Source organism: Sorex araneus, chromosome X (assembly GCF_027595985.1).
Source record: "Sorex araneus isolate mSorAra2 chromosome X, mSorAra2.pri, whole genome shotgun sequence".
NCBI classification, from domain to species: domain Eukaryota; kingdom Metazoa; phylum Chordata; class Mammalia; order Eulipotyphla; family Soricidae; genus Sorex; species Sorex araneus.
In genome coordinates, this window is record NC_073313.1 from 216106286 (window position 1) to 216130718 (window position 24433).

The 24433-nt window shown below is 37.6% G+C and overlaps 1 protein-coding gene across 2 annotated transcripts in view; it reads left to right on the forward strand.

Annotated features, from left to right (window-relative positions):
* Positions 1-24433, forward strand: part of PPP1R1C (protein phosphatase 1 regulatory inhibitor subunit 1C) — a 144403-nt gene that overhangs the window by 84524 nt on the left and 35446 nt on the right. Inside the window, exon 5 of one of the 2 annotated variants that reach the window (XM_055122836.1) lies at positions 497-569. The exons of the other annotated variant lie outside the window; for it this stretch is intronic. Coding sequence (XP_054978811.1) covers positions 497-569 — 73 coding nt within the window. The remainder of the gene's footprint in view (positions 1-496; positions 570-24433) is intronic. 2 annotated transcript variants of the gene reach the window in all.

Here is a 24433-nt window from a genome sequence, read left to right on the forward strand (position 1 = left end):
TCAAGATAGTGCCTGCGAGTGACTTCATCCTCTCTGTTTTCCCTCTACAGTTTCTTGCCTCCTAGCTTGCATTGTAAGTACATGACTGTAGATTAGAGTGCTGGGTATCTGGTGCAACCCGCCCACACTCTGCAGGGTAAAACTGCACCTCAGAAATTGCTTCTGGAATGTACCTTGTTCTGATGTGAAGCTTTTTTCTTGAAGAGGGTGTCTTTTTAATCTCTAAACTATCAGTTCTTTTGTCCCCTGCAGTGCAAGATGTGTTAAGAGTTTGAGCTCAGTTGCTGTATAAATTAATCGGAGTTTCAGTGTCGATTTGTCATAATCATAGTCCTATGGCTTAATAAAGTCTATTAGAATACTCCTGGTTGTTGTAGTTCTACCATAATAACTCCTTGATGTAATTCTTCCTTTAAACAATAAACTGACTACTTTGTACAATAATTTCACTGAAAATACTTTCTTCTTTTTTTTTCCATTTTTGGGTCATACCCAGTGATGCTCAGCCTAGCTCTGCACTCAGGAATTACTCCTGGCAGTGCTGGGGATCCATTTGGGATCAAACACAGGTAGGTCACTGTAAGGAAATGCCCCACCCTCTTTACTGTCACTCAGGGCCCTCAAAGCATTTTTTGTTGATATTTACTAGTGATATATAGCTGTAATATCTTGTTTATGTGATTTTCTTTACATTGCATATTTTTTCAGTTGTTAAGTATTATCCAGCGGATTTAAAATGATATAGCTAAAAATCCTTGAATGATGAAATATTAGAGATTAGTTTGCCAAAAAAAATCTTAGTCTTTTTGATCTGTCACTGTCACTGTCATCCATTGCTCACTGATTTGTTTGAGCGGGCACCAGTAACGTCTCTCATTGGGAGACTTATTGTTACTGTTTTTGGCATAGCACAGCGGTCAGGCATTCGCCTTTCACGCGGCTGACCAGAGTTCGATTCCTCCGCCCCTCTCGGAGAGCCTGGCACGTTACCCAGAGTATCGAGCCCGCGAGGCAGAGCCTGGCAAGCTACCCATGCGTATTGGATATGCCAAAAACAGTCTTTTTGATGTAAATCTTATTATACTCCCTTGCACTAATTTTATTCATTTTGAGCATTGTGAAATGCAGTAATGATTAATTTTACTTGAAGCCTTAAAAGATAGTTGGCCAGTTGGAGTTTTATTACTATAATTAATTTTATATTACTAAGTATATAGATGCTTTTAGATTTGATGAAAACTTAAAACAAAAACTAGTCTACTTTTAAATTGAAGAATTACAGCCTTGGGGCTGGAGCAGTAGCACAGCGGGTAGAGCATTTGCCTTGCACGTGGCCGAATTGGGTTCAATTCCCAGCATCCCATATAATCCCCTGAGCACTGCCAGGAGTAATTCCTGAGTACAGAGCCAGGAGTGACCTCTGCATTGCCAAGTGTGACCCAAAAAGCAAAAAAAAAAAAAAGGGGTTACAGTCTAAATATTTCCTTGAACAAAAATGAAAACAAACTCTCTTTTATGACCTTCAGAACTCGCTGAGTATGACAGGATATATTTCAAACTTTTGTAATTTAAACAAAGGCCCATTAATGTCTTTATTTGAAGTGACTACAAATTTCAATAATTTAAATGATGTTTAGACTTATTAAGACATGGGGTCTAAGAGTAAAATTTAGATTAAAAAAAAGCCTTGATAATTTTAATTTTGATGAAAAAATTAAATCGACATAAAAGGTGTTGAAGTTAGCATGAGGAATATTCTCATAGTAAATGTTTCAGGGCCTTGTTGTCAATGCCAAAATTTTTAATACGATATTAAGATTAATTAATTATTGCATCATCACAGGTCCCGTGTTTTACTCATAAGGCCAAACCAAAGAATTCTTTGCATCTATATAAGCATCTCTAGCTTTCCAGACAGGCATTTTAATCCTTCTGATCTCTGAGATAAATATTTTTTTCACATAATTGTATAATTACTCAATAGACCAGAACAGATCCCATGGAGCTGCTCCAGTGTGTGCTGTGTAAATAATGTTCCTTTCTACCCTTGGTAATTGGCCAATAGATCCCCCTAGGAGTGTTTTGATCCCTTAAACAAACACTATACGGGCAAGTGGGGTCGTATTTTCTTCACTGGCAATAAAACCAAAAAGAAAGCTTCACATGCAGCGCTTATTACACCATTTTTAAAAAAATCACTGTCCTGTGGCCCTATAGCTCCCTCTGCTGGTTTAGAAAGTTTTAACGTATTAAGTGGAGAACGTTTATCAACCAGAACCTCTCAGCAGAGAAATTTTTAGGTATGCAATACTGTTCGATGAAAGAAAAAAAAGTCACAGAAGATCTTGTATTTCTCAGTATGTAAACTAATCTAACACCCTCTGTCTTAATTATTCATGTATTATGTGTATCTCTGCTATCTTATAATGCAAATCAGACTCTTGAACTGTAGGAAGGTAAATGCCAGCCAAAGCAAACATCATAATTCTAGCAGCTCATTTTAAGAGACCCACCTCTCTATAAGAAGCCCTTAAATTACCTTATTTCATCCTAAAGAGGTAAAAAGCTATAAATAAATGAAAGTCTTGGTACAGACAAAAAGTGGCTGAAAAAGAGAAGAAAGGAGTAGAAAAAATGGATTTGAAACTAGATCTGATGGCTTAAATCTGTGTAATGTTTGTCAAATTATTTTTCCTGTCTACTCTTATTAGTTCATATCTATAATTCAGAAATAAATTTCTCAGAGAATCATAGTGTGGTTTAACTAAAATAACATATATATTGAGCTTGGCATGTCGCAGGTATATATTATTACTCACCTTCTTCCTGAGAAATTTTTGTCCCAGATAATAACCAGATAATAGAGAGGCTATCAGAGAGAAATTAGTTCTCTTCCAAAATTGTGGAGGTATGGCTATGAAATATGTTCACTCAAATCAAATGTACAGTTTATTTAAGAATAACCTATGTGGTTGGAGAGATAGCGTAGCACCTCCTTGCATTCAGCTCCTGAGTTTAATACCTGATACCACATGTGGTCCCAAAGTCCTGCTAGAAATGAATTTTGAGTACAGAGCCAGAAATAAGGCCTGAGCAGAGCTTAGAAACAAGCAAAAGAAGTTAATGGGATTCGGAGTTCTCGTCATTCCACAACCTACCATCTTTACTCTTTTTTGGTTTAGAGACCAGATCAGACACAGAGTTGATGCTTCAGAGCTATTAGTCTCAGAAATCACTAAATAGGGCTATAAAATTTTGAAGCTAAGTAAACTCTTTTCTCATAGAGAGGATTTATCTAATGAGTTGTAGATATTTGCCCTAGATTGTTATAAATAAGGCCATGTAGCTTTATTTTGCTATATATATACTAAATGTGTTTATTTTAGCATATTAAGTTTTGACAGAACAGTAAGCAATGATGTTATAATCAAATATGTAGAGAAAGAAAAGTGGTTTAAGGCTAACAATGATGTGTTTTGAGAGACAGTTTGCCGCCAGGAAGACTGTGCCGTCTCCACTTTTATGTACACAGGCTGCCAGTTCACTTTTATTATCAGGTAATAAAAAATCATAGAGGCAATACAGCTAGTGAATAAACGCAGAATGGTGAAATTAGAGAATATGGGTTTGGATTCTAGGTCTATTTAGCTGAATTGGGAGAGTACTTGGGATGCCTCTGTGATTTACCTTCTTTGTTTGTAAAATGGGCTTGAAAAAAATACTCTATCATTTTCCCAAGGCTGCTGTTCTTCTATCACCATTCAGGTGGTGAAAGGTTTTGCATCTAAAGATCAGGAGGGCCATATTAGCACAAAAGATTTTCAGGAAAATTTATTCTTTGCCTCTTTGTGGCTCCAACCATCTCTCAGCATAATTTCATGACTTGCCTCTATTCTGACATATTTTCCCTTCTGTATTTAAAAGTGTCCTCTCTTCTTACAAGGACACTGATCATTGGATTGAGGATATTAGCCACTGGATTCCATTTGGACTCAGTAAGTTGCACCTTTAAAGGCTTGTTTCTAAATAAGGTCACAAAGTTCAAGTTCTTGGGTATGAATTTTAGAGGGACACTCTTCAACTCACTACGTACGTCATAGGGTAAGGTTGAAGATAAATTGAGTTACCATAATTAAAGCAGTAGAGGCCAAGGAGATGGCTCAGGAAGCTAGAGTGCATGCTTTGATGTTGGAACCCCAGTTTGATATCGGAGCCCCAGTTTGATGTTGGACGTCCAATTTGATCGTCCACCCCACATGTTTCCCTGACCACTATTGGGAGTGACCTTGGAACGCTGTGTCAGGAGGAGCCCCTGAGAACTGTTGGGTATAGACTGAAACAAAACAAAACAAAAGAGTTAAGGCAGGAGAACAATGCCTTATTAAGGTATTTTAGTTTAGGTGTCCTCTAATATTCTATCAGTTTCACCCCAAGGTTCCAGGTGCCCTATTAAGAACATTTCCCAGTGAGCTCTCCTCAGTGGCCTTCTTGCGCTCTTCAACTACCATCTAACAACTCTGACATTGCTTTCAGTACCCTCCCCCCTAAAAAAAAAAAACAAAAACAGCCCTCCCCAATTCTTATAAGTAGGTTAGCGTCCCATTTACCAGCTTCTCATTTTCCAAGGTTCAATGCTTAATCAACCTCACAATTCCTTCTTGTTGTATTTTTGGGAGTCAGGGGTCTCCAAGCAGTGCTCTAGGAGGCCACCTGTGCCATACTGGTCAGTGGCCTGGGGAGTCATGCAGTGCTGCCATTGAACTTGGGACCGGATACAGTCAGCTCTTGGAGCAATCTTTCTGGTCCTCTTTCTTCATTGTCTTATCTAACTTACTACTGCATTCTGAAAACTGTATATAAAGAGAAAATAACTTTTTATATCTTCACTTCTTTTCATTTCATGCTTTTCTTATTCACTGAGATGATAAATAGCATAAAACAGTCACACAGAATATAATAGGAATTTATACTCACAACACACATATGTGGATGTACATAATTCACATAATGAAAATGACATTTACTTTAGTTAAAGCAATGGGTCTACATAATGATTTAATAAAATATGAATTTATCTATAATGAAGAGACTATTTAGTGGTTGTGATATAAATGAAATTTATTATAGAAAAAAGAATTGCTTTGAAGTAGGAAAAATGACAAATTTTACTATATTTCTAGTCTCTAAAATGTGAAACAAAGCATGGGTTACTGATATGGCTTCCATCCCAACATTTTAATGTTCTGGATAAAATTTTCTTATTAGTAAAAATGTAGCTTTCAGAAGATTTTTAAATTTTCTATTCCTATAGATAAATTTTTGCATTCTTTTATTGCTGTTTTGTTTGATGGTTTATTTCATTTAAAGTGTCTTTCTAGATGTTGTTGCATTTTTAGCAGGGATGTTTGTGCGTTTGTTAAGAAAAACACAGATTCTGAGTCATTAGTGGGATTGGCAAATCCTCAGGAAATGTGTAGATTCTTTCTGAGCTGAGTGCCCTCTAGTGTTCTTGTTTATAAAACACTTAAATAGTGGTTCTAAGGATTTCTATAAATTTTTAGGTCTTAATTTTTTAATGACAATCAATGAGTTCTCATAACCTTTTATTTTATTTTAAAGAGTATATATAGTCGATTATGGTGCCTAGATTATAGAAGATAATTGGAAGAAAGTATTATAATATTATGATACGAACTCTTGAAATCCTTTTATTTCTAATGCTAGAATAATCAACATATTCAGTATCTATTGAACTTTGAGTTTATGAAACAAATTATATGGATTGGATTAGATGACATTTTTCACCCAATAAAGTGTATGTGATACCCTTTATTTTGAGATTTAAGGAAAACGGTTAAAACAAAGATAACAGCTGAAGAGCAAAAATGACCTCAAAGAGAGAAGGTCAGCAATGTTGGCTGATGCCGAAGAAGCTGGGAAAAGTATTCGCAACGTTCGCCTGTCCTTCGCCAGCTACAGGACCAAGATGACTGCCGAACGACGTCCTGATGGATCTATCACATCTTCCAGAAAGGCAATGGAGAGGATTATTCACTACTTCTACTCAGATCTCTTTGACAGCCATGTCCACCTGCCCACATACCAAATTCCGCAGGATGGATATGTTGTTCCCAATGTCCTCCCTTCTGAAATCCGACACGACATTTCATTGGTAAAGACACTTACAGCACCTGCTCTGGACAAGGTCAGACCCGAACACCTGAAGAATCTGCCGCCAGTACTCATCAATACACTGGCTCAGCTCTTCACATGCTACCTGTCTGAATGCAAGGTTTTGTGTCATTGGAAAACCAGCAGAACCGTCCTGTTGTACAAGAAGGGAGACATCCACAACATCGGCAGCTATCGCCCAATCTGCCTGTTGTCCATCGTCTACAAGTTGTGCACTTATGTCATCCTGCATAGAATAGGCAGAACACTAGATGAAGAAAAACCATGCGAGCAAGCTGGGTTCCGAAAAGGATTCAGCACAATCTACCATATCCACATAGTGACCAAGCTCATTGAAATTTTGCGAGAGTTCAAGATGCTGCTCTGTCTAACGTTCATCAACTTAAAAAAGGCCTTCGATTCTGTTGAGACTGAGGTGGTCATCGAAGCCCTGGCCAAACAGGGAGTGCAAACTCAGTACATCAAGATCCTCTGCGATCTGTATTACGGATTCACCACCAGGATCTCACCATTCTACAAGGAAGTGATCATTGAGGTAAAGAGAGGGGTTCGGCAGGGTGATACCATTTCACCGAAACTCTTCAGTGCCACCCTCGAGAACGTCATGCGACAACTGGAATGGGAAGGAATGGGAGTGAAGATAGATGGTTGGCAACTACACCACCTCTGCTTCGCTGATGACATCGTTCTCATAACACCAAACATTAGCCAAGCAGCGCAAATGCTGGCTGACTTCGACCGTGAATGTGGAAAGGTCAGACTGCAGCTGAACCTCAACAAGACAATGCTCATGAAAAATGAACTAGTTCCTGGCACTCCATTTGCTCTCAATGGAACAAACATCTCCGAGTGCAGCAGCTATGTGTACCTGGGTTGAGAACTCAACATGAGAAATGACTTGGTGCCAGAACTGCACAGGAGGAAGAGAGCAAGTGTGGAACGCCTTCAAGAGTGTCAAAGAAGTGGTTAAGAGGATGAAGGATCTCCGGCTCTGGGCACATCTTTTTGATTCCACCATTCTTCCTGCAGTAATGTATGTCTCAGAGACCTGGGCCCTACGCAAACAGGATGAGAATGCTATTCAAGTATCCTAAAGAGGAATCAAAAGAGCTATGCTAGGAGTATCACATCTCACTCAAGTGAGAGAAGGAATCCGGAGTTCCGACCTCTGTCAACGGTCAAGAATCAGGGATGCTGTCTCATTTGCCAAGGCATAAAAAATTAGATGGGCTGGACATGTAATGCAATTCAGAGATGACCGCTGGACAAGAGCTGTTACAGACTGGGTTCCACAGGACGTCAAAAGACTGCGTGGCCGCCTACCAACGAGATGGTCAGACATTTTCATCAAAACCCTGAATGAATGTTTTGAGGCTCTTCCTGTTCCTGTAGTGAGCAGATACCATTGGGCTACACTAGCACGCAACAGGGACAAATGGAGATATTACTGGTGCCCGCTCGAGCAAATCGAAGATCAATGGGAAGACAAGTGATAAAAGTGACAGCTGAAGAGAAATACAGCACGAAAGGTGCTTATGCACAGCCAACCTGGGTTCAATTCCCAGCACTGCATATGGTCCCCTGAGCACTGTGGGGAGTGATTTCTTACCACACTATAATCCCTGAACAGATCTCGGTGTGCCCCCAAAGGAAGGTAACCACAGGTAACCACAGTAATTATTATGCTGACAACAATAAAGTGCAGGTGACGCTTAATAACTTCTCATGGTAAGCGAAGTCAGAAACTAAAGACAGATAGAGGATATTTCACTTATCTATTATATATAGAATGATAAGACAGGGTATACAAGATATCAAATGGAGTACCTAGATAACCATGGTCTTTACATTGTAGGACTGAGAAAGACAGGGAAGGAACGAAGGTGGGAGGGGCGGGAGTAAGAACAAGCAGATGGGAAGTTAAGGAGGGAAGGGTGTATGAACCTTGGACATATTAGTGGTATATCTATATATCTGAACTACAGAAATAATAAATCTGACAGTCTGAGAACTAAAATATAGCAGCCGAACTTAAAATCTTGCCTGTCAAGGAGGCAGGCTAGAGGTGGTAAGGTAAAAGGGACCTGGGGATACTGATGGAGGTAAGTTGATACTGGTGTTGGAATACTGTATGCCTAAAACTCAACTACAAATAACTTTATGAAGGGGTCATGACTTTGTAAGTCATGGCCCTTTAATAAAAGTAGATAAGCAAAAGAAAAGTATGAATTAACCCCACTCCCACACACCCATTAAATGTTTTATTTTAATTGGATTAATAAAATAGGAGTTATTACTACAACAAAACATTTTTCACTATATTAAGATTAGTACAGTGTTATAAATCACATTTACCTACCAGTTCTCTATTTCCACTAATGAGCACATCACATAGATCAAACACACCAATGTATATTTTCTCCATAAGGAATCTTATTAACTAGTTATGAATTTTTACTGCACCACTGTACCTAGAAACTGACTTATAAAACAATGAGTGGCTCTTAGTAATATTAGAAATCATTTGCTTATAAAGTGATAGAATTTAGAATTTAGAGAGGTGATCCAAATGGGTACAACTAGAATGAAAGATGTCATATTTCTTTTTTTCTTTTCAGCCACACCTGGTGGTGATGCAGGCTTCTTCTTGCTCTGTACTCAGAAATCCCTCCTAGAAAGCTTAGGGAACCATGTCAGGGGCTAGGAACCAAATCTGGGCATGCCACCATCAAGTCAAGTGCCCTACACAACCTACTATTTCTCACTCTCTGTTCTCATTTCAAAAACCGGATTTAGACCATCTACAGATATAAGTATTGTCACTAAGAAACAATTGCATATTTATGGCATAAAACTCACAGTTGAAAAGTCATTTAGGACAAGATCTGATCAAACCTGGTGAGAAAGACTTGGAGCTCAGGAGTCCTGATTCACTAACACACCTTTCTTGCTCTGCTTTTATTTGCCATATGCCTAAGTCCCGAAAGAATATGAGTTTAATAAATGCTTAATATATACTTTCTCTGATGACATTAAACATTTAAAAAAATCAAAATCTACAAGAGATACTAAGAAAAGGAGTTGTTTCAAGAGAGGCTCTATCAGATGTTAAAGGCCTAAGAAATATATTTTTAAATTGATTTAGTTTTTATTGACTTACCATGAGATATGAAGTTACAAAGTTGCTCACAATTGGGTTTCAGTCATTTGCAATAAAAGTACTGAAATTTTACTTTTCTTATAGGTATATTCCTTTACCTATATTCAGCACTCAGTTCTTGTCCAGAGTGATAGTTTCCAACTACTACTGTCATTATTGTCATAGTGGCCCCTTCTCTATCATAACTGCCTTTGCTCCCTCCCACAAACTTGTGATAAACTTCCAAGCCTGTACCAGTCCTCCCGGCCCCAGTTTCTACTGTCCTTGGATCTTAGTCTCATACTGTTTTTGTTTTTATATCCCACAAACGATTGCAACCTTTCTATGTCTGTCCCTCTCCTTCTAACTCCTTTTATTCAGCATGATACTGCAATGTCCATCAATTTATAAGCAAATTTTATGACTTCAATTTTCCTAACAGTTACATAGTATTCCACTGTGTAGATGTACCACAGTTTCTTTATCCACTCATCTTGTTTCTAGAGTCTGTTTATTGTGAATAATGCTGCAGTAAACATAGAAGTGTAAATGATTTTACTGCTGTGTGTTTTGGGGTTCCCAGGGTATAATCCCAGAAGTGGTATTATTGCATTGTATGAAAGCCCAATTTATAATTTTTTGAGGCCTAAGCATATTACTCAGTGCTTATTTTAATCAATTGAAACCTGATGAGAGAAAGCACGTTATTTTCTGTTTTGCCCTAGCCAACCCATTGGCCTTGCTGTACTGGCTGTACTTGTGTATATGGGAACATTTGCTGTACTTGTGTATATGGGAACACTTAGCAGACAAACAAGTACACCTCAAGGGAAATTGTAGAGCTTGGTGGAGAATTCAAAACTGATGGACATACACATAGCATGCTGAGTGGAACAAGTTAGGAGAGGGACAGAGCTCTGATGGCATCCATTGGGAACAACAGTACCTGGTAGGAAGGCATCATTACAGTCCATTCGGAACACATTTTTCTACGTAAAACTCTCTACTACATATTTATGCCTTGAAAAATCCTGAGTACTATAGGACAAAATCAAAGGGTCATGGGGAATGGGGCGGAGGAGGACACATTCAGCAAGGCTCAAGGGTTACCCCTGGCTGTGCACTCAGAAATCACTCCTGGCCTGGCTCTGAGATCATATGGTGTGTGTATAATTGATACTGGTGTGCACAAGTAAAGCACCTTACCTACTGTGCTATATTTTCAGCTGTACATGTGGAATTTAAAATAAATTTAAGTCAATGTAAGTGCTAAAATAGAGATCTGTAGTATTACTAACCAAAGACTCTGTTCCCTTAGGTTGTTCATCAGAAAAGAAACCACAAAATCAAGTTTAAATTTTTATATTTTCAGGAGCCTACAGATTTTTGGTTTCAGTATAATTGTATTAAAGATAAATTTACATTTTCTTTTTTTTTAAATTTTTATTAAATCACCATGTGGAAAGTTACAAAGTTCTCAGGTTTATATGTCAGTAATACAATATTCAAACACCCATCCCTTCACCAGTGCCCATATTCCACCACCAGAAACCCCAGTATACCCCCCGCCCACACCCCCTACCCCCTACTATATAACTAATGAATTTCACTTCATTTTTTCTTTACCTTGATTACATTCCATAATTCAACACAAAACTCACTATAGTTGACACAACTCTCTCTCTCTCTTTTTTTTTCTTTTTCCTTTTCCCTTTTTTTTTCTTTTTCCTTTTCCCTTTTTTTTTTCTTTTTCCCCCTCATCCCCCTTCCTGCGCCTCATAGTATGGTGTACGCCATGCCGCGTCGGCCAGCGTGGGGCTTTTGCTTAGTTCACAGTCCAGAGGTGGCTGCTACATTAAAAACCTTCAATATTTCAACAAACACTTACTGTTATTATTTGGAGTTTCCCCCCGAAGTCAGACCTGTTCAAATGGAACTGTTTCACATTGCTGACAATTATAAATGTTAAGTCGCGCGGACGCGGAAGCGTCCGCGTGGTTTTGGATTTCTGTATAAAGTCCAGGGAAAATTCTGCCAGAAATTACATAGCCCAGCTCACAGTCCCAGTGCATTGCTGTAAGAAGTCTCTGAATTCAAAGTCTTTAGGCGCAGAGGGTCCGATTAGCACTCAGCGGCTCCGGGTTTATCTGGGCCGAGGGCGTGCCGGTTACGCCCCCTTCCCATGAGTTCCTGGGAGCCCCCAAAGTAAAATCCGAATACCTGTGGGTCTGGAGTCACAGAAGATGGCGCCTGCCACATGGGTGCCGCCAGCCTGCCGCTTTCCGTGCAGGAAGACAGGGTGGGGAGTCAAAAAAAATCCACCCCTGGCAGCACAGAGTTGTAGCCCAGTTTGGTGTCCCAGTGCATCGCTCTCGGATGCTGTGCTGGATGCCCGAATGTGTTACATCTTTGGAATCAAAGTCTTTAGGCGCAGAGGGTCCGATTCGCGCTCCAAATTTACATTTTCTTATGTATTTTATTTTTCAATTTTTCCTTAAACACACTCATAAAAGAGACACCACTAACCAACAAAAATAACTCTAAATATACATACTTTAACTGTAAAAAAATGGGTAGTTACTAAAAATGTGTTATCTAAAATGTTCATCAGCGTTACATGGAACTCCATTTGGCTTCTCTGCTGGAATATAAACATGGAATTGGGTACCAAAAATCACAGTTCTGAAAGCTAAAGTTGATACAGTCAGACGTGGCTCAAATGGCAACACATGTCCTGTACTTAAAATTTTGTTTTCATTTAAAATAATACTATTTCTTGAATATGTAATCCCTGGCCTTCTATGACTACATAAACCACTGGCAGCCCCCACAAATGCTATCGGGTGTGGTCACCAGATTAACAAAATAATAATTAAATTATTGCTTAATTAACTTTAGACAAAATAGCAAACATTTTGTATTTTATAGTTTCTAGTTTCTCTCTCATCCTAAAGAATTTGTTTTCTATTTTAACTATATGACAAAATTAACTCTAGTTACATTTGTTGAAGTTCTAATATTTGGTATTTCTTTAATAAATAAAGTATACTTGGGCTGGAGTGATAGCACAGCGGGTAGGGCTGTGCTATCAGCGTTTGCCTTGCAAGCGGCCGACCTGGGTTCGATTCCCAGCATCCCATATGGTCCCCTGAGCACCGCCAGGAGTAATTCCTGAGTGCAAAGTCAGGAGCAACCCCTGTGCATCGCCAGGTGTGACCCAAAAAGCAAATAAATAAATAAATAAATAAATAAATAAAGTATACTGCTCGAGCAAATGATCAACAACAGGACGACAGTGCTACAGTGAAACATTCCACAAAAGAAACTGATTTCGAACAGGGAAGAGAGAGGGAAGAAAACTAATTATTTATTACATATGTTTGATCTACTTTTTCCCCTAGTATATCTTGTTTGGTCAGAAAAAGGTATATTGGTAAATACGTTAAAGAAAACTCTAGCTATATAATAGAATAAGAAGTTTAAAATTATGCTGTAAAATAACCCTAAAACAACACAGTTACATGTGAAATTTTGAATCTGGAAGTATAGCATTATAAAATAAATTTGAGAGAAATGCCAACTTAAAGCAACAACTTATAAAGAAAGAACTGAGAGACGTGACTTTAAAATGAATTTTAAAAAATCCCTAAAGTCAAAACAGTACTGAAAAATAATTGATTAAATTGGAACCTGAGAGATAAAATGCTATATTCATTATCAGAAGCTCATGTAAATCAAAGCAAAAACATGCTAATATTTTAAAATGAAAAATAAAAGATGTGGGCATGTTTTATAGAAAAATATTGGTGTGTCCAAAACAAACATAATAAAATATCCTTCATGCCTAAAAAAATACAAAATAAAATATCACAGAAACTCAAATTCTCCTTAAAGAGATAATATTCAAATTTCATGAGCATTGAGGAAAAATAACATTCATGAGTTGCTATTAGAATATAAAATTAATATCAAATTTTCAAGAAAAAAGCTCATCTTTTGCTAAAATTTTGCATTACGAATTTATTATGAGTATGATACGGGAAAATCAAGTACAAATAAAATATTCGGTGACCACATCTCAATGTACAATGATGCATGCATTTTCTTTTATATGGTCTCAGTTTTGTAGTGAAAATTAAAGAAAATACAGCAATTCTTATCATAATAATATGCTGTTTTGAAACAAGCTAGAAACTGAAGGATTGAAACAAAAGGATTTGCAGATATACACTGTGACAAAAGCATGTTTATGTATACAATTATATCATATAAATATAAATATGAATCCATTACTTAGGAAAATACTACCTATGTAACACCTACTGTATGACTAATTCAGTTTCTGATGAATGCGATGATATTTAGAGAATACATTTTTCTCCCTATTTTTCTTCTCATGAGAAAGATACAACCTTCAAACAAATTGGAAAATCCATGGTGATTCATGAATTATATAATGAAACTCCCACTTTGTTAAAGTGAATTTCTAAAGAGAATTAGCCCAAGATATTTCTACATTTAAAATTATATTTTATGAATTAAATATCGGGTCCACCCTTCAAGGTTAGATATTAATCAATGGAAAAAAAGATGAACATTGTGGAAGCTTATATTTGTAGAATTATAAGGACATCTGTTGCCTAGATGCTTATTCACCACTACATATTGTAAGCAAGATTCATTCATTATTGTCTTTTGTGACTTTAATTATGCTTATAACGATTTTTTTTTCTCTTTTCCTCTCTATAGTAAATCTTATGAATTCCCGGTCTGACTTGACAGGATTTGACACATTTCCCTCTTCACATTTCTGTCCTTACCTTGAATACATTAATATATACTAGGGTTTTCTTACATCTTACTAATTAATATTTCTCAGTTTTAGTTTTTCATCTTTCCAATATCTGTGTGTTCCTAATAGAAACCATAGTTTATTCCTGTCTTCTATCAACCCCCTTCTCTTATAAACTTCTTTCCAGTAGATGACATTTTCATCTCACCAGTCACTTAGTCCAAAACCTTTTGTCCTTTTGATTTTTTTTTCTGTGTCAAACACAGTGTATTTTGGGACTTGTTCATGGCTCTGTGCTTAGGGGTTGCTCCTGCTGTGCTCAAGGGGCTATGATCAGTAGCAGAAATTGATCCAGGTTGGTTAAGGTAAGCACCTTAACCCATGCATTATCCTTCTGGTCCCAACCTATCAGGGAATTCCACCAGTTCTACTCTTCAAGATTATTTAACCACTTCTTGCAACCATTGTTATTATTATTGTAGTTAACATTAAGCTTTCAATGAGCTTTCTTTTCTTTATAGTATTGAGTCAATATTCTTATATTTGCTGTAAATATTTCATGTCAATTATGCAGTTAACCCTTATTTTTACATGAAGGTCTATAATCAATACATCATCAACCATAGTAATTAAAGCTCTTACAAGATATACAAGGCAGAACTAGACTGCCAAAATGAAGAGAGACTAAAACGACTGTCTGTACTTTCAATGCACATATGCTGGCATCGGAAGCATCTGTCGAGGACCTGATGGTGCAAGCGCAGAAGATCAAGTACAACATCATTGGTCTGACTGAGACGAGAAGGCATCGATCACATCATGCCATTTTTTGACACTGGAGAAGAACTGTTCCTCAAAACATTCGAAAACAGAGGCATCGGTGGTGTTGGTGTCCTTGTCAACACGAACTTGGCCATGAGTATTGATTCATTTGAATGCCTAACAACCTGAATCAGATGATTACACTTGAACAGATTTGGCTCACGGGCAGTTTCTATCTTCGTCATCTACGCACCAACATCCAATACGATGAAGAAGAAATTGAGAAGTTCTACATGGAGCTGGAGAAGTTCTATAAAGAAGACCACATCTTCTACAAGATGATTGTCGGTGATTTTAATGCCAACGTAGGACTGAGAAGATTGTCCGAAGAAGTCCACATTGGTACTCATGGCCTAGAATGGAACGAACATGATGAGAGACTGTCTGAGTTCATCATGTCGATCAAGACCATCCATGATAACTCACAGTTCCAGAAGGCCGAATCTAAATATTGGACATGGGAGTCTCCTGGTGGACAGTTCCACAACAAAATTGACCACATCATATTTAATCAAAGGTTTTGCCTGACTGATGTCGCTATTGTCCCAAAATTCCAAATGGGATCAGACCACGGTCTCTTTTATTTTTATCTTTCCTTTTATTGATATGCTGTATTATGTTGATTGACTTGTGAATGCTAAATCAACCTTATCCCCAGGATGAATCCTACTTGGACATGGTGGATAATATTGTTGATGTTTTGTTGGATTCTATTTGTTAGTGTTTTGTTGAGGATTTTTGCATCTGTATTCATCAGGGATATTGGCCTGTAATTCTCTTTTTTTGTTATGTCTCTGCTTTTGTATGAGGGTGATATTAGCCTCATAGAAAGTGTTTGGAAGTGTTTCTGTTTCTTTGATTTCTTGGAAAAGCTTGAACAGGACTGGGAGTAGGTCCTCTTTGACGGTTTGGAAGAATTCATAGTTAATACATCTGGTCTAGGGCTTTTGTTTTCAGGACACTTTTTATTATTATTTCAATTCTTTAAATAGTGATAGGTCTGTTCATATATTTCAGTTCTTCTTCAGTCAGCTTTGGGAAATTATAGGAGTCCAGGAATTTATCCATTTCATAAGTTGTATAAATTAATGGTATATTGCTTTTCAAAGTAATCTCTGATTGTCCTTTGAATTTCTGTGGGTTCTGTTGTGATGTCTTTTTTTTTAATTCTATTTATTAGGGGTCTTTCTCTTTTCTTGTGAGTCTTGCCAGTGGTATATCAATCTTGTTTATTTTCTCAAAGAATCAGCTCTTGGATTCACTGATATTTTGGATTGTTTTTCAGGTTTCCATGTCATTAATTTCTGCTCTAAGTTTTTGTTATATTTTTTTCTCCTGGCTAATTTGGGCTCCTTTTGTTGGTCATTCTCCAAGATCTTAAGCTGAGAGGTTAACTTACTTATGTGGGTTCGCTCTTCCTTCCTGACTAATGCTTGTAGAGCTATAAACTTTCCTCTTAACACAGCTTTTGCTGTGTCCCATAGGTTCTGGTAACTTGTGTCTGGTAACTCATTCTAGTTTGTTTCCAGGAATTTTTTAATTTCCTCTTTGATTTCCTTTCTAAGCCATTCATTGTTCAGTAGTGAGCTGTTTAATTTCCAGTGTCTGGTTTTGAATTTCTGCTTCTGAGTTTGATTCACTTTGATTTTCAGTGCATCATGGTCTGAAAAAATCATTGATAAAATTTTTATCCTATTAATTTTATGGAAGTACATTTTGTGGCCAGTGTGTGGTCTATCTTGGAGAAAGTTCTATGTGCACTTGAGAACAAGGTGTATTAAGCTTTTGGGGGATGAAATGTCCCATATATATATCTACTAAATCCCTGTCTTCTATTTCTTCCCTCAGATAAAGTATGTCTTTGCTGAGCTTCAGTCTGGTTGATCTATCAAAAGGTGATAAAGTAATGTTGAAATAACCAGCTATTATCATGTTTCTATCAATGTCATTCTTCAAGCAAAATACATTTTAAGTATTTAGCTTGTTCCTTGTTAGGTGCATAAAAATTTAGGAGTGTGACTTCTCCCTGGTGTATAGATCCTCTGATCATTAAGAAATGACCTTCACTGTCTCTTGTAACCTTCTTCAATCTGATGTCTATGTAGTCTGATATTAATTTGACCACTCCAACATTTTGGGGAGTTGTTTGCTTGTAGAATTGCTTTCCATCCTTTCACTTTGAGTCTGTGTTTGCTGACTGGTCAGATGAGTTTCTTGCAGAAAGAATGTTGAGTTCAATTTTCGGATCCATCCTGTCACTCTCTGTCTTTTAATTGGTGCATTTAGCACATTGACATTGAGAGAGATTATTGTTATGGTGTTTTGTCCCATTTTTCTGCCAAAATTTGTTGTATTTGAGAGACTTGTCTTGTCTCAAAGTAGCCTGTTTAGTTGTTCTTGTAGCCATGGTTTTGAGGCTATGAAGTTCCCAAGTTATTGTTTGTCTGTGAAGCTGTATGTTGTTCCTTTTGATGTGAATGAGAGTCTAGCTGGGTAAAGTATTTTTTTAGTGAGGAATTTATCTCATTGAGTTTTTTCACTATATCCCACCACTGTCTTTCGGCCCTTAGGGTTTCATCAAGTAAATCTGCTGTGATTCTTAAGGATGATACTTTATAGGCAATTTCTTTCTTTGACCTTGCCACTTTCAGAATTTTATCTGTCTATGTGTTTTGTCATTTTAATAAGGATGTGTCTTGGGGTATCTTTATTTGGATTTCTTTTAGCTGGTACCCTTCGGATCTCCTGAATATGTTCACATGTGGTCTTTAACTCTGAGAATGTCTCAGCAATTATGTGTCTCACAGATTCTTCTATATAAAGGTTTCCCTCCTGTCCCTCTGGAACTCCAATGATTCTTATGCTATTTCTCTGGGCTTCATCTTGATTTTCTTTTGACATCTGTTGATTTATTTTGAGGATTCTTTCCATTTTCTGCTATTGTCTGAAGATTCTCTGCACCTCATCTTAGAACTCACTGATTCTGTCCTCAGTAGCTATTTCTCTGTTGCTGAGGCCTTCCACTGAGTTTTTCATTTAACCTACCAAGTTTTTTTAGGTCTGTCATTTCTGCTTGTATTTTTGTTTGCATTTTCCTCACCTCTACTTTTATATTCTCTTGTATTTTATTAGCAATATGTTCCATTGCTTCTTTGAGCTTCTTGTACATCCTTAAAAGTTCCACTTTAAATTTCTTATCTGAGAGGTTATAGAGTTAATTATTATTGATTGAGTGATCTGGGATAACAACTAAAATCATTAGGCTTGGTGAATTTCTTCCTTGTTTTACCAGTGACCTTTGCATTTTGGAGATTTTTTGTGTGTTCTTATATGTTTTTGCCCCTATCGTTGGGCTATTTTTGTGTATTGCCGTGGCTTATTGAGAGATATATGCGAGACCTGTGTTAACAAGCACCTCAACTGTGGGGTGCAGACAAAGTAACTGCTTTACACAGATGTGCTAGCATCTGCGTGGTTTTGTGGTTAGAAGTTTAAAAGATATGCCTCTGGGCAGATGCAGGGGTTGGGGGAATGATGCTACGGGTCCACATACCTGATGGATGGAGAGCTTAGGTTCAGTGCTGTGGAGGCAGTGGCTGACAAGGGGATGTGGGTACCAGCGAGAGGCTGGGAAGGGCCTTCCCTCAAATAGAGGGCTGGGATGCGGGCAAGAGGGATGGATGACCAGCCAGGGTGATTCACACACCTGATGGAGAGCTTAAGTTAGATGATTTGTGGGTGGTGGCTCCATTTCCTATGATTTTTTTTTAAGTTTTTATTATTATTGAATCACCATGAAAAAAGTACAAAGCTTTCAGTTTTAAGTCTCAATCATATAATGATTAAGCCCCCATCCCTTCACCAGTGCACATGTTCCACCACCAAGAACCCCAATATACCCCCCTCCCACCCAGCCCACACCTAAGTAGCGAATGATCTTTGCTTTATTCCCTCTATACTTTGGATACATTCAATATTTCAATAGAGAACTCACTATTATTGTTTGGTATTTTCCCCCAACAATCAGGCAGGCCTGCTGAAAAGGCATAATTTAATAATTTCTTTTCATTGCTGGATTTCTGATATTTTATCTCAGTTCACAGTCCAGATGCATTTCTGTAAGAAGCCGCTCTGGGTGCCAAAATGAGTTAGAAGACCTCTCGGATCATAGTCTTTAGGAGCAGAGGGTCTGTTTCGTGCGTGGCAGCTCCGGATCTTATCTGGGCCGAGGGTGTGCTGGTAATGCCCCTTTCCCATGATCACCTATGAGCCACATCACTGAAAAGCTCATACCTCTGGGTTGGAAGTCTTAGGAGGTGGCTCTCGCCATGTGGATGTTGTCGCCATTTTCTGCACAGAAAAACAGGCTGGAGAGGGAAAGTCCCTCCCCGGGTGGCATGGAGTTGTAGCACAGCTCACAGTCTAGATGCATTTCTGTAAGAAGCTGCTCTGGGTGCTAAAATGGGTTAGAAGACCTCTTGGATCCCATTTCCTATGATTTAAGAAGTGATTAACACTTTAGGGCTGACTTTGAGTTTGGCATTTTTATTCTCATACAATTCATATTACTCTAAAGTTTGTATGGATATTTCAACCTTGTTTGTTACTTAATTATCTTTAATTTTTAATAATGTGTTTTTTCCTTAGGTCTTCTAGTTTGGTTTAATGAAATCAAGACTAAGACTAAACAAATTTGCTAATAGGGTTAGTAGTATGAAGGCTATTGTAAATGCACTTAACCTAAAAATGTGGCACACATATTCCTTGTTTAAATTAATTTATAGTATTTTAAAACAACCTGATTTGAAACTTTAGGCGTTTTTAATAGAGTGAGATATTCCCATATGCTACGAAAAGAGTTTATAAGCAGTTGGGATTTCTTCTGTTTAACTAGACAATCAGGCCAAACTGTCTTTGTGCAGGAATACCAGTTATGTCTTGGTTTTGTAAACTAAAATTTGCAACTGCAGTAAAAATCCAGCTCTAAGCAAGAATTTCTTCCTTTCTTTGCAAAGGTATGTACAGCTGGAGCCAGAGAATCCTGAAATAGATCCCAACTGTTTAGATTATCTCAAACTAAGTACAAATAAATATTCCAAGGAAAGGACCTTCAATAGTAAATTCTGTTGTGATGTTATAGGTAGAAAGCCAAATGCTTAAAAATTATCCCCACCCAGTAGAATGCTAGCAAAAGAAAGAAATTAGTTCTCAATTGTTTTTAGCTGGCTCAACTACTACAAGTATGCATTTCAAATGTTGCAAGCATGATGATGAACATTTGCTAGATATACATATTTTCTGGCTGGAAAAGCTAGATCTTTTCCAGGAAATTAAAAATTTTGTCAGTTTTCTATGAATATTTCATATATTTCTTCAACAATCATGATTATGTATTTTGTTTCACAGTTTACATAATGTAAGAATTTATATAAATATAAGCAGGCAAAGTTATTTCTACAGATGAAATCTCATTCATTGTGTACTGCACAAAGTAAGTATTATAAACATGCAAAACTTTTCAGGGTAACATGGTAACTAACCAGATGACATTTTACATTAGCTACAATCTTCATAACTGTGTTGCATAATATTCTGATTCAATTATAAAATTTGCTACTAATACAGTGAGCAATAGGAAACAAATCTTTTAAAATTACATTTGTTTTATTTTCTAGGTCAATGTTCATTTTTTGTTTGTTTTTGTTTTTCTTTCTTTCTTTACTTCTCTCTTTCTTTCTTTACTTCTCTCTTTCTTTCTTTCTATTTTTGAGTCACCATGTGGAAAGTTACAAAGCATTCAGGCTTAAGTCTCAGTTATAGTGATAGAGCACCCATCCCTTCACCAGTGCACATATTCCACCACCAAGCACCCAAGTATACTTCTCCTCCCACCCTCAGCCCCCTGCCTATGTAGCTGATAATTTTCACTTTACTTTTCTCTTTACTTTGACTACATTCAATATTTCCACAAAAAAACTCACTAGTATTGTTTGGAGTAACCCCCTCCCCAAATCAGACTTGCTGAAAAGGAAGCATTTGATAATTTGTTTTCCATTGCTGAGAATAAAGAGCTATGAGGTTTTGGGTTTCTGTATTTTAGTATTTTAGTAACTAAGACCAGGGAAATTTCTGCCAGAAATTGCATCATTGCAATCTCTTTAGTGGTCCTTATAAGATGGCGTTGTCATGCCTTTCCCCCCCTCCGCCCATCCCCCCACCCCGCCCCAGAAAGGTAAAGCGGAGAGAGAAAGACCTTTCCCCTCCTGGGGCGGCATGGCATCGTGGCTTAGTTCAAAGGCTAGAGACATTTCTACAAGAAGCTGCTGGTACAAAAAGTAGTTTAGCTGGCCTCCAGGATTATGGTCATTCAGCAGTGGAGAGGCTGCACACGTGTGGCCACTTGGGTCACATCTCGGCAGAGATCCTATTTTCTTTATTTTTAATTTTTTAATTGAATCACAGTGAGGTACACAGTTACAAGGATGTTCATGATTGGGTTTCATTTATATAATATTCCAATACCCATCCTTCTTCAATTTACATTTCCCACCACCAATGTCCCGAGTTCTCCCCTGCCAACCCCCATGCTTTACCTGCCTCTGTGGCAGGCACTCTCTCTCTCTCTGTCTCTCTGTCTCTCTGTCTCTCTCTTTCTCTCTCTCTCTTTCTCTCTCTCTCTCTCTCGCTGGGTAATATGGTTTGCAATATAGATACTAAAAGGTTATCATGCATATTCCTTAACCTACTTTCAACACTTAGTTCTTGTCCAGAGTGATCATTTCTAATTATTATTGTCATACTATTCCCTTCTCTATCCTAATTGCCCTTTGACCTTCACACACTTGTGGCAAGCTTCCAAATATTGCCAGTCTTCCTGACCCGTTTTACCTTTTTATCTTTTTTGCCCTTTTTATTGGCCTTAGATATTAGTCTCATACTTCATACTATTTTATCTTAATGTTTCACAATTGAGTGCAGTCATTTTATATCCTCTGACTCATTCAATTCAGCATAGTCCTTTCCATGTCTGTCCATTTATAAGCAAATTTCGTGACTTCAGTTTTCCTATAAACTGTGTAGTATTCCACTGGGTAGATATAGTACAATTTCTTTATCTACTCATCTGTTATTGGATACTTGGCTTGTTTCCAGTTTTTGACTATTGTGAATAGTGCTGTGATAAACAGAGAACTGTAGACAATATGTGTCTGCTGTGTGTGTTTGGGCCCCCCTGGTATAATCCCCAAAGTGGTATTGCTTGCTCAAATGGGGGCTCAATTTCTACTTTTTTGAGAAATGTCCATATTGTTTTCCACAAAAACGGGACTAGTCAGTATTCCCACCAACAATGAATGAGAGTCCCTTTCTCCCCACATTCTTGTCAGCACTGGTTAGGATGTGTGCCTGTCCCTGTGGTGTGAGATGATATCTTATTCTTATTTTGATTTGCATCTTGCTGGTGATTAGTGATGCAGAGCATTTTTTCACGTGCCTTTTGGCCATTTTAATTTTTTATTTAAGGAAGCTATGTTGATTTCTTTTCCCAATTTTTTGATGGGGTTGGATATTTTTTCTTGTAAATTTCTACCAGTGGCTTATATACCTCTGATATTTACAACTTATCTGAGAGGTATTGGGTTAATAACCTATACCTCTCATTTCATTGGCTGTCTTTGTGTCTTGGTCATTGTTTCATTTGAGGTGCAGATACCTTTTAATTTAATATAGTACCAATTACATGGAGGACTAGAGCAACAGCACAGCGGGTAGGGTATTTGCCTCGTATGCGGCGACCCAGGTTCGATTCCTCCATCCCTCTTGGAGAGCCCAGCCAGCTACCGAAGATATCCTGCCTACACAGCAGAGCCTGGAAAGCTCCCCGTGGTGTATTCTATATGCCAAAAACAGTAACAACAAGTCTGACAACGGGGACGTTCTGGTGCCCACGAGCAAATCGATGAACAATGGGAAGACAGTGCTACAGTACAGTGCTACCAATTGCATATCTTTGCTTCAACGTGTTTGGTCAATGATGTTTGATCTTTGAAGATGCCTTTAGCTTCAATGTTATGTAGTGTTTTGACTACATTTCCTCTATGTATCTTATGAATTCAGGTCTGATGTTGTTGTTGAGATCTTTATCCATTTTTATCTGATTTTTGTGCATGGTGTTAGATAGAAGTCTGAGTTCATATTTTTAGATGTAGCTTCTTAGTTTTCCCAACACCATTTGTAAAAGAGGCTTTCCTTGCTCTACTTCATATTCCTTGCTCCTTTATCAAAGATTCAATTATTATATATTTGAGGGAATGTGTCAGGATATTCAACTGTATTCCATTGATCTGCAGGTCTGTCTTTGTTTCAATACCATGCTGTTTTAATCACTACTACTTTACAGTACAGTTTGAAGTTGGGGAAGGTAATGTCTCTCATCTTTTTTCCCAAGGATTGCTTTAGCTATTCATGGGGGTTTATTGTTCCATATGAATTTCAGGAGTGTTTGGTCTATTTCTTTGAAAAACATATCATGGATATCTTTACAGATCAAGTTGCATTGAATCTGTGTATTGTTTTGGGGAGTATTACCTTTTGAGAATGTTAATTCTCCCAATCCATTAGCAGGGAATATATCTCCATTTCCTTGTGTCCTCTTTTATGTTTTGAAGTAGTGTTTTGTAGTTTTCTTTGTCTAGAGTTTAACCTCTTTAGTAAAGCTCATTCCAAGGGACTTGACTTTATGAGGCACGATTGTGAATGTTTTATTATTTTTAAGTTTCTTTCTTCTTTTTCATTGTGCATAAGAAAGCCATGGACTTTTGTGTGTTGGTTTTATAACCAGCCAGTTTACAAATGTATTGTTTCTAGGAGCTTTTTTGTAGGGTCTAGGATTTTCTTAGTATCATGACATCTGCACACGGTGAAAGCTTAACTTCTTCTTTTTCTATCTGGGTGCCCTTGATATCTTTTCTTGCCTAAGTGATATGGCAAGTACTTCCAGTACTATATTGAATACAAGTGGCAAAAGTGAGCACCCTTGGGGCTGGAGTGATAGCACAGCGGGTAGGGTGTTTGCCTTGCATGCGACTGACCCGGGTTTGATTCCCAGCATCCCATATGGTTCCCTGAGCACAGCCAGGAGTAATTCCTGAATTCATGAGCCAGGAGTAACATCTGTGCATCACCATGTGTGACATAAAAGCAAAAAAAAAAAAAGAGTGGGCACCTTTATCTTGTGCCTGATCTTAGAGGGAAAGGTTTTAGTTTTTCACCATTGAGAATAATGCTTGCTATGGGCTTGTGTAGATGGTCGTGACTACTTTGAGGAAAGTTTCATCAACTTTCATTTTCTTAAGTTTTATTTTTTTTATCGTAAATGGGTGTGAGATTTTGTCAAATAATTTCTCTGCTTTTATTGATATGATTATGTAGTTTTTATTTTTTCTTTTATTGATACAGTATAATGACTTGTGAATGTTGGACCATACTTG